This window comes from Nuphar pumila, chromosome 13 (genome assembly GCF_984573655.1).
Source record: "Nuphar pumila chromosome 13, dmNupPumi1.hap1.1, whole genome shotgun sequence".
NCBI classification, from domain to species: Eukaryota; Viridiplantae; Streptophyta; class Magnoliopsida; order Nymphaeales; family Nymphaeaceae; genus Nuphar; species Nuphar pumila.
Genome location: NC_143261.1, coordinates 19,963,235 through 19,975,352, shown reverse-complemented (window position 1 = coordinate 19,975,352; position 12,118 = coordinate 19,963,235). Strand labels below are relative to the sequence as shown.

The following is a 12,118-nucleotide window of genomic DNA, read 5'->3' as shown; positions in this document are numbered from 1 at the left end:
AAAATAAAATTAAATTACAAACATATTCCGAATGAAATATGCGTAAAACTGAAAATGTCTAAACTACCCCTATGCCTATAAATAGAAAAATATATATTTTATATATATAATTAGGATAATACATATGCATATATACAATGTATGAATATGTATTATCCTTTATATATATAAAATATATATAATATTACAAAGGTTGAATGATACATTTTAACAATGACTGGTTTCCGCTGTATAAAAAAAAAATCCTCAAAAAAATTGGGTTAAGATTTCGGGGCGTTACAGAAGATGAGAAAAGAAAGAAAAGAATAGATAGATAAAGAAGAAGGTGGTAAGCACATGTCCACCACAAGCTTTAGGAGTATACGGTCCCTTGATCACCACGAACAACTTGCTTGAAGGTCCTTTCGCTTGGATACCGTGTAATGAAATATGCGAAAATACAAAACAAGAGCCTCTAAGGGTTTACGGGATCATAAACATAAAGTGCACACGCACAAGTCCACTATGGGACAATACAAAAGCCAATAATGGCTACTACAAGAATATAAAAAAATATCTTTATTAATAAAATGTTTAAGCAAAAGCATTAAGAATGAAAGGGGACAAACACCCCTATTTATAATACAATGAAGGGCCTTTGAGGAGCTCCCAATAGAGTCGTTGGGAGCTCCCAACGGTTATATTTATGACCGTTGGGAAGCCCCCAACCATGCTCAAATAAAGAAAGACAAAAAAGATAAAAAAGAAGAAATATTAAAAAAACTGCTCCTAATAAACTGTGCCTATTACAAGGGAAAGGACCAAAATGCCCCTGACTATCAAAACATATTACAGACTTAGATATCTATATATAAATATATATGTGCTATTTTAACAGAAGGAATCTGATATGTTGGTCTGCTGGATCTGGTAATGAAGCTGAACATAGAGCCTTGGCAAACTAATTGTAAGGAATGTACACGTTGACATGCTTGTCTAAGACAATTCCCTATTTGCATTGGACTTAAAAGTTAGAGATCTAAAGTGTTTATGTGATAATCATGGTACATCAGTTATAGTTGCTGCCAGTTAAAGCATATATATTTTCTATTATCCTATACACGATAGAGTTTTAAGGAATCAAGGCTACTCTGCTGGCATTGAGGATCAAATAGCAGATGTATTTACCAAAAACCTTACAAAGGATTGATGTTTCCATATCAGAGAGAAACTACACATGCTTTCTCAGCATATGATGCTACTTCATAATGCCTTTCCAGTAAGATGATATTTTGGAATACCTTTTCGATAAGATGTTACATAAGGGACTGTGGATGCCATTGAGGCTAAGCTAGTGCAGGTGCCTGCATAGTCTTAATTCAGGATGGACATTTCTTCTTTTAATTAACACTGTTCCGCTCCATAAGCTTATGTTGGATTTTTTTTAAGGCATACATGTTTTAATATGTTAATTTTCTTACGTAAGCTTATAAATCATGTATCTTTATATGACAATGAAACTGAAGGAACTTATTAGTTTTTTTGCCAATAATTAAGTTGATATTATTTTTGCATTATTTGCCATAACCGAAATGCTAAACTGACATTGTAATTTCTATTGGTATATGATAGTATGTCATTTGAAATTGCTTTTTATAAAATATTGGGCAATGAATCCTCCTAATATATATTTTACTAATTGGGGCTTGTGTTGTTGTAACTGGACAGTATTACGTCATAACATTATCATTTGTGCTCTACTTGGTGTGCTTGCAATTCCAGGATTTCGATTTGATCTTATCATTGTTACTGATAACAGCATTATTGTTGATTAGGAAATGGAAGATCTTCGAGAACGTTGCTTTGGGCCAACTTTTGAACTTCTATCCCATGATAAAGTATTTACTTCACAATGCTTCTTCTTTGAAAGCTTTATTTTTGGTATTTATAAATTTAAGGTGAATACAAATAAGAAGCGAGTTCTGTTCAGTGATTGTAATTTTTAAGATAATTCAAGTTGAAATCTTTTTACCAGCAATACCAGCTAGCATTTTTTTTATATGGAGTCGCCACTAATATATCCAAAGCATACACTTGTATGAGTGTGCATGTTCTAAAGCAGCAGTATGAAAATCTCAAAAAGTGATCCTAATCCCTAAGCTCTTGACGCTATAATGTTCTAGTTGATGGGTCTTCATTTCGGATCCAATTTGTGAACAACTGGGTTCAGTGGGTAACCTATTCTCTTTTCTACTTGATCCAATTTACAGTGACATCCTCATAACAACTCGAGTCAGAAGTGGTAATAGAAACGTGGCCAAGTGCATACAACATAGTTAAATCATAGGTTGCTGACCTTATTATGTTCTATTAGGTTGGCTTCCATTATACTCAGAACCAACCCTTGGAGCATATAACTGAGTTTGAATGGAAACCATGGATCGCGCTTATCTTCATATTTGTTCCAATTTAGCTCTAACAGTTATAGCTTGAGATGGGCATGGGAATCAGAAACTTGGGTCCTACATAGGGAGTGAACAGATTCATGTATGTAGGTATCTACATGTACTCAATTACTTGTGTTTGAAAGAGTCTAAAGCTGTTCTTCTTTTTCAATGTCAACCCTTTAAAATACAGAACCGGTAATGAACCTATCTCAATCGACCTTGACTTCTGACCTTGATGGGTCAAACTCAGTGACTGGGTATGTAAAAGAGGGTACTATAGTGAACTTATTAACCTCCACTAAAGCTGTGCACAACAATCACACTAACATATGCATGCGCATACACACACATAGTTGCATGCATACATAGAATGCAATGTACCATCCCTCCAAAATTGGGATGTTTAGCCCACCATGCTCTGCCATATCAATACAGCAACTATATTAGCCAGAAGCTGGTAGGGGTGGTCAATGGAGAGGCTGGAAACTGGGAGACGAAGTGTCTCCCTTTGAGAGGGTCTAAGTCCACTGGTTTCTTGCATCCACCAGAAATATTTACAGTATAGAGGTTGTCCTACACGGTGTATAGGATCATGCTCCTTTTACTGTCAAATTTATGATGACCATTTAGGTGGAAATGTGCTATTTATAAGTTGATATATGGTTATTCTTTTTCCCCCTTCTCTATTTTATGGAATTTCTTTTTTTCCTTCTTTTCTTATTTAATATTATTATGATATTTGTACATCCTATTTATGAGTTTGGATGACAGTATTCAGAAATTTGGGCCCTTGATGAAGAGGATCCTTTTAAGGCACCTGAAGGCGGTGAAAGTGTTGCAGATGTTTCATCAAGACTTGAAAAAGCATTGACAGCCATTGAGGCAGAGTTTCAAGGGTACCATTTTTTTCCTTGTAAAACAAAAAATGCAACTCTGCTACTGTGCATGTTTTTTTTGTGATTGTTCTCTCATGCGTGGATTATGCACAAGTATTTGCATGTCAAACACGGTCTATGGCCATGGATATAATGTACTTTCTATAATCACTGTAACGCCCCCAATTGACCCTTGTAAAAATAGTGATTTTTTTTTTAAATTGCAAAAACTCACCCAAGGATCCGAGATTTAATATACTAAACCACAAACCAAACTATGCATTGAATAATCTAAAGAAATAAATCAAACTTTATTAATTTAATCAAATTGTCAATGTAAGATCGCGTATTTTTGGTCCTTAGTCAATGTATGAGTCTTTAAAAATTGGGCTAAGTCTAGTAGAAAACTCGTTTGAAACTCGATTTTTAGACCAATGTCTTAGAGTTTGGGTTTGACCCAAGTCTCATCGACAAGGTCGAGGCGAGCCAATTGAAACGTAGTAAAGAGTTTTAAATTCGACCTTTAACTATAAGCGAAATTCAGGATAATTTCGGAGGTTTATATGTGTGTTGCATACCGTTGGATGCGTTTCAGAATTTTGAGCACAACGGTACTTTATTTTTCTCGTTTTGGGCTACGGTTGGCTTGAAAATCACATTTTTTTCTTAAAAAAGAGAGCAGTTTCGATCTGAATTTGGATCGGATCCAGATCCAAATTACATGCCCAACGTATTTAACAACTTTAAATTCAGTTAGAGGCTTTAAAATGGAGTTAAATTTATAGAAAAAGTCTTCTTGGTCAATATGACCAATTTTGGAAGCTTTTAAATATTTAAGAATTAATAAATTCAAAAAAATGAATTATTTAATGTATTGATTTTTATTAATTTTGGAATAGAGGTTAAAGAGGTTTAGGGTTAAACTTCTTGCCTAACTCAAAAGGAGGCTAGAGGTTAAGGAGGTTTAGGGTTAAACTTCTTGCCTAACTCAAAAGGAGGCTAGAGGTTTCCAAAAAGAATAAAAAGGTCAAAAAGTCAAACATGGTGGAGTTTTAAAAAAAAATTGGAAACTCCCATCGAGAAAGAGTCCCACATTTGGGAACTCTCTCTAGAGAGTTTGCTGGAAATAGGGGGGGGGGGCAGCCCTTCTTCCTCTTTTATTTAAAGAGAAAAAAAAGAAAGAAAGAAAGGGAGAGAGAGAAGGAGAAGGAAGGAGGAAGAAGAGAGAGAGGGAAGCCATTAATCTTCAGCCAAGCTCTTCCACCGTTCCTTTCATGTTTTTCCATTCAAGGTATGGTTCTTCTTTTGAATCTAGGTGAGGGATCGAATATCGGTTCGATTCCGTGTAACGACCCCAACTCATCCCTTTTGAAAATGCAGATTTTTTTTTTTAACAGTGCGGAAAACTTCCCAGAGACCCGGGGTCCCCACAGTTCTAATTCCAACTGGATAGCCATAAACCACAAAAGAACTTGCAATTAACATCCATAAACTAACCAATACCTTTATTTATGAATTAAGAACTAATATCAAAATAAAGTGTTTGACTCAACAGAAAGTAATGTAACCCCTGATGACAATAAGCAAATAACAAGAACACTAGACTGAAAAACCAAAATAAAGAGCCACTCTGTCCATAAAGGAAACTGTCAAAACTCATTGTGACTCCCTCGCCCTCGCAGTATCTGTCGACTTCACTGATCACCTGTTCCTGCGAAAAACCAATGAAGTAGGGTGTCAGAATCGAAATCCTGAGCACAGCTACTTCTTAATGAAACAAGTGAGATAAAGAGTTAAGATGAGATATCATGCAACAATTAAGGGAAATACATACAAGACAGTTTATAGCATTTGGGAATTTATTCATGCAACAATCATAAATGCTAAACATGCAAAAACAGTAAAGCAGTAGCATGTACTAAGACTTCAACATGCAACAAGAAATAAACATTCAACACTTACCATCATGTATTGATTAAAGGAATCATTAAAGTAGGCATGATCTAATGCATAACAGGAAAATGCATGTCTTTTGTGCAATGCATGAATCATTTTATTATCTTTCATTAAGTCTTTTGTTTCCTTATGCATGCCCTATTAAATGCATACATCTTTAAGTTTCTCTTTTTAATTTCCGTTGCCCGCGGATACACCAAACGGGTACAAACCCCGAGGTCAAGTTAGGTTCCCAGGGTAGCTTAGCACACAATTTGTATTTTATTACTGGATTCCCAACTTAGCCCTCGACCGAATCACCTTCGGAACATTAGACCTCTACATCTAATGTCGGGGACACAAAAGACACCCTACGCCCACAAGTGCCACTTCCTTAGTACCAAAAACAACAGCTGTGTCAAACACACCACTTCCGGGTAAAGTGGCGGACTCTCCCTAAAACCGTGGCCAGGAGAAAGAACCTCAATATCGGGTTCAGGGGACCAAAATAAGCACACGGAGTTTTGTATCCTCACAGTCTCTCTAAGACCGGATTTCTAAGATCCTCATTCTCCAGATGGTGATCCCAGAAGGTATATTACACTGTGCTTTATTATTTTTTTTTTTATTAAAATTTAATTTCTTAAGTTTTGCAACATCATATGCAAAAAGAAAGATAAAAGCTCGCATCTACCTCGCGAGAGCCATCACAGGACTCCGGCCTGTGGAAACATATAGAACAGTGCAATAAAGCTGAAATATTAATAAAGCATGATCTTTGCAATGCATTGAAATGAGTAAGGGAAACATTTTCACAGCTCGGGTTTACCAAACCCGCGATGATTCATTTTGATCACCGGAGCACTAATGCAAGAATCACAATGATATGTAAAGTATGCAATGGTATTAACATGCCTGCAAGGTATAGTCATATATGTACCAAATTAATCCATTGATAATTAACATGAGATATGACATTCCCATATGCAAGTTAAACTGCCTATGTTATACCCTTTTTCCTGTGCATATGCATGGAATGCGCATGCATGCATCTTTATACAATCATTACCACACATGCTTCTAACCATGATTCGTATGAGATGGGCAAAGAAGCATTCATGTATTTATGTATATGTAACAACACACGTCATGTTCATCAATGTGTAAGTATGTTTCAACAGTCATGCAAACCACCTCAACTTCATGCATCAAAAGATTAGAATATTAACTTTACCAAGCACATAACCAGGCCCTGTTTTCATATGCTAACCACCTATGTTACTAACATGGCATGATTCCCAACATAAGAGAAGTTTTGTAATTAACAGCACAGCCCAGCCGACCCTATCGGCTGGGTGTGACAGCATATACACAGGCCCAAAACAGGGACTGTGTATGCTGTCCGGAAACTTATCACAAAAAGGGGAACCATATGCTAACATCCCTGTTTACATATATATATATATATATATATATATATATATATATATATATATGTATGTATGTGAAGAGATTAAACCCAGCCCAGCCGACCCTGTCGGCTGGGTCTGACAGAATATTCACAGGCCCCGTTTGGGCCTGTGTGTGCTGTCAGGAAGCCCACCTATACAGAAAAATTTTCTGTATATAAAATATACAAAGTTTCTCTCAAGCTAAGACCCAGGCCAGTACCCACTGACCGGGTCAACTGGACCTGCCCCAGCACTGCCAAAACCACCCACTCACCCAGCCAAGCACTTGGCTGGGCCTGTCGGCTGGGCCAGCAGCTGGCAGTCAGCCGAGTGCCACTCAGCTGGCTGCCAGCCAGCCAACCAATCAGCCGAACCCAAATTAAAACAGGTTTCCAAAATTTATTATTTTTCAGCCATGCCCAGTCCAGCCGACCTTGCTGGCTGGGCTCAACAGCGCATACACAGGTCCAGCTTGGACCTGTGTATGCTGTCAAAAACGACAGCAAACCAGATTTTGAAAGCCGCTATTTAATTACTTCATATATATATATATATATATATATTTTTTTTTTGAAAGGAACACACCCAGCCCCAGCCAACCCTGTCGGCTGGGTCCAACAGCATGTACACAGGTCCAGTTTGGACCTGTGTATGCTGTCAAAAACAACAGCACACTGATCACTGCAAAAACTGATTTTTTTTCTGTTTTTTTTAAAGAAGATACCCAACCCAGCCCAGCCGACCCTGTCGGCTGGGTCCAAAAACACGCACACAGGTCCAGTTTGGACCTGTGTAGGCTGTCAAAAACGACGGCAAAACAGGTCACACAAAAACTGATTTTTTTTTTGAAAAAGAATACTCAGCCCAGCCAACCCTGTCGACTGGGTCCAACAACATGTACACAGGTCCCGTTTGGACCTGTGTATGCTGTAAAAAACAACAGCATACCACCTATTTTGCAAAACTGACCACTGATAATATCATATATATATACCTATATATTTTTTTTTCTGAAACAACAAAAATACAGCATATGCGAAAAAGAATAACGGTGGAAATTGAGGGTCCACTGTTCCTCTATGGATTTCCATCAAAAGATGCATGGAAAATCCAATCTTTACCTTATTTCTCATTCGTTTCAAGGAGTACCCGTACCTTTTTGAAAAAAAAAGAATAGAGGCTATGGAGGGCGTTTGGGCTGAGCTCCGATGCCTCCCACCTCCTTCTACCTCCTTCACTCTTCCTTGCTCTCTCTCTCTCTCTCTCTCTTCTTCTCTCCCCTCTTTCTCCTGTTTTTTTTTTTCCTCCAGCCAAAAGAAAAAGAAAGGGCTGCCCCCCCCTTCCTTCTCCTATTTGTAGCTGGAAACTCTTTAGAGAGTTTCCAGATTTGGTTCTCCCACATTAGGGAGTTTCCAAAATCTCTTGGACTCCTCTCTAACAAAATTTTATTGTTGACTTATTGACCTACCTTACTTAAAAGGTATGGAAACCTCTAAACCCCTTCTTATTAGGGAAGAGGGTTAACCCTAAACCCTCTTAACCCAAATCCCGAAATTAATAAAAATCATTAAATTAATAAATTTATTTTTTTGAATTTAATTATTAATAGGTATTCAAAAGTTCCCAAAATTGGTCATGTTCACCATGGAGACTTTTTATATGATAATAACCCCAATTTAAAGCTCCCAGCTGAATTTAAAGTCATAAAAATGTTAAGCTTGGATTTTGGATCGGATCCAAGATCCAAGATCCAAGATCCAAACCCATACTCATACAAAATTTGGATTAGGACTTGTATCAACTCCAGATTTTTATAGGACCTAACTAGGACCCAAATCCATAAAAATTTGGATCCTACACCTTGGATTCAATCCGATCCAATTTCGGATCCGTTTCAACAAACTTTCTAAAATTTTAGAAAAACGTGATTTCTGGGCCAACCGGAACTCAGATTTGAAAAAGTAAAATACCATTGCGCTCAGAATTTCGAGACGCATCCAATGATATATTACATGAATATCAAATTCCGAATTTCGCCCGAAAATAACCCGAACTTCGCTTGAATTTCGCTTGAATCTAAAAGTTGAAAATAAAATTCTTTGCCACACTTCGATTGGCTTGTCTATACCTTGTTGATGAGACTTGGGTCAAACCCAAACTCTAAGACCTCGGTCTAAAATTCGAGCCTCAAACGATTTCCTTACCAGACTTAGCCAAATTTCAAAGTTTTCATGAATTGACTAAGGTCCGAAAACACGAGATCTTACATTCCGTGTAGTGTTTTGAGATGAGAATCCATGGGGAAAACTCTATATGGTTGTGTTCCTATGTCACACGGACTCGGCTAGGGAGGTGCCGCACCCGAGTCGACACGCCCCGACACGGGTGCGGCTTCGGACTCGGCCCGGACTCTGTCAACGCCGAGTCAGACTCGGTCAACGAGTCAAGGCCGAGTCCGTCCACATTTTGGACTCGGTCAACGAGTCCAAAAATGTCCATTTTTAAGAAAAAAAACATTTTTTATATATCTTTTTTTTAATATATAACCAGACTGTGCAATGCAGTTGCACAGTCACAGACTGTGCAACTGCACAGTCACTGCACACAGTCTGTGACTGTGCACAGTCTGTGTGACTTTGCACAGTCTGCACAGTCACAGACTGCATTGCACAGACTGTGTGCACAGTCTGTGTGACTGTTTCACAACTTATGTAAAAATATGTATAAAACACGATAAAAGGTAACCCAACCATTTGAGGTAGCTAAATAAATGCTTTTCCAGTTTAAAAAAATACTAGTTTCACAAGTATTAGAAAAGCTAGCTTAAGAACTACCATAAAGAAATGGGAGTACCAAATTGAAACTTTCGAAAAAATTAAGGTCATAGTTTTGGCTACTTAATTTACTGCAGACTTGAAGTTTACTATTACAAGTCAATTTAAATTATATCTGTACAATGATAATATCCTTTTATCTTATATAGTTTTGGCTACTTAATTTTAATTGTTTACTAGAATTATTGTTATATATATATATATATATATATATATATATATATATATATATATATATATATATATATATATATATATAGCCGAGTCCCCGTGTCCAAAAATTTTGAAATTGCGCCGCACCCGTGTCGCACCCGCACCCGCGCCCATGTGACATAGCTGTGTTCCCTTAGAAACATGGAGGGCGAACCATGGATCGCTCTCCATGGCCTGATTGCTTGCTTTTTTGTCTACTTTCCCCTTTCTTTTTAAGAAAAAAAAATTGGTGTATATTAATGGATCTAAAAGAACAGATTTCCTTTTTGCTGAGATCTTAGTTTTTGTTTAAATTAATTTCATTGTTTCCACTTGGGCATCGTGTTCTTGGATTGGATTCGTGTTCTTGGATTGGAATCACGTTCTTGGAGTGGATTCACGTTCTTGGATTAGATTCACGACAGGGACGTAAATCTTTAGTCGTATTTCTTTACTGAAAGGGGTTCGTGCTAATTTTAGTTCCATCGATTGGTGGGTGAACGTGTACCTAAGTCGGACTACCATTACACAGTCCAAATCGTTTTCTGTTTAGGATTTAAACTGGGTATACCTGTCATGTGGGGCTGTGTGTTTCTTTTTGTTTTCTTGGGCTGAGATCACGCTGGACTGATAAACTATAATCTGTGTCTCTCCTGAATAAAGATTCACGCTAAGTGAAGCTTGATTCGGGTGGATCAGTATTTATGATCATAAACAAGACTGTTTTTACACAATCAGAAGTGACACCAAGGTTGGGATTAAACCTGTGTATATGTTCTAAAAATCGACTTTTCATTCCAGATTTAAGAAAAAGGGAAATCTGAATAGCCCTTAACAAAAAAATTTTGACCAGGAAAAGCTTTGCTAGGTACCCACTTTCTTTGGGCGGTTTCAGTGCTGAACAAGGATAAAATTTTTATAAAACTGGTGTGTGTGTGGGTTGCGCTGATGCTGTAACAGGCATATCAGCAGCTCGATGCATGTTGGTACACGCGCATTAAGTTAACTATGTTCTATGTTCGTAATGGTTGATTCTATTCATAATGTTAATCATGTTCATTAATGATAGGTTGATAGTGGTGCTCATGCATGAAAGTTATCAGGTCTATCCCTGTATTATATATATAATGGAGTCTGTTAGACAGATTTATCATATGATTTATGTATAAGCACCATATGAATGTTTCCTGAAACCCTGAACTCTGGATAATGATCTGATCATGTTAGTTGGTCCTTGTGTGTTTCAAAGATTATTTCCTTTTTGGTACACTCATGGTACTATGCAAACTATGTTTTTTTTTTCATGAAAGCCCATGCAACTTCAGTATAATCGGTTGATCTGTTGGACGGTCAACTCTAGCTGATCCAGTCGGCTGGACTGGTTGACAGGCCCAGTCGGCTGGACTGATTTGACTAGTCAGCCGGTAGGTTGCTCGGTCTAGGGCTGACAAACCTGACCAGCTGCTCTAGCATATGCAGAAATTTATACTTTTGACAGGAGGAGATGCAAATTGAGTACATGAATTTTATCTTAGTGTGCGTCGTTCTGGTTACGCAATCATGAATGTGATTATGTGTTGTCATGTATCTGCCAGGTCATTGATATTTTGTAATTAACATGAGCATGTACACTTGATGGGAATGTGTAATTTATGTGCACACTTACACACTCAAAGGAGGTATGCATTGACACTAGTACACATATCCAAGGTTTTAAAACCCGTGACTCGGAACTCGACTCGTTCTTTATTGACTCGTGACTCGGCGGGTCAATTCGGTGACTCGGACTGGGTTTTGTTAACTTTTGATTTTAAAAGAAAAACAATATATAAATTGTCAGTCCATGGGAAAGATGTATTATTCAGTACAAGAGTGATTCATCACGCCAACACCTTCATAGCCCTTGGGAACTACATGATCCCAATGGCACTGGTATCCTGTGTGATTATAGATTGCAGTCACTTGGATCATACAATATACAGAGAATGGCAGGTTGAGTTAAGAAATTCATTATTTTGGACAAACAAAGAACACATAATGGAGTTGGACAGATTTTCTGCACCATGCATCACCTTGAAAGAATTCAAACAGCTATTAGCAGCTCGAAAGAAGATAGAATAAAATTTTCAATGCCTAAGATTAGAGGTTAGGAAAAGTGAAATTGCTGTAGGCCTTAGATTCATGATGCCCAACTCTTAAATAAAAGAGATTTCAATTAGACAAAGGGCAGAAACAGAGACAGATGATGGTGGTAAAATGGCCCAGAAGCTGCACCAAATGCTAGAGATTGGGGAAAAGTATCATTGTATAAGATAAACTATCATTTACAAGAACATAAAGTGGAAAACTAGAAGTTGCCTTGGACCTCTAAAAGGGTGGTGATGGGGCAATGTTAGTTATAAAGG

General features: G+C 37.5%; 1 protein-coding gene across 2 annotated transcripts in view; it reads left to right on the top strand.

The window, feature by feature from the left end:
- LOC149818010 (Phosphoglycerate mutase family protein) overlaps window positions 1-12,118 on the top strand; it is a 98,337-nt gene that overhangs the window by 48,215 nt on the left and 38,004 nt on the right. Inside the window, exons 4-5 of one of the 2 annotated variants that reach the window (XM_089985884.1) lie at window positions 1,815-1,877; window positions 3,198-3,322. In XM_089985884.1, coding sequence (XP_089842010.1) covers window positions 1,815-1,877; window positions 3,198-3,322 — 188 coding nt within the window. The remainder of the gene's footprint in view (window positions 1-1,814; window positions 1,878-3,197; window positions 3,323-12,118) is intronic. The other variant, XM_089985885.1, reaches the window with a different exon arrangement.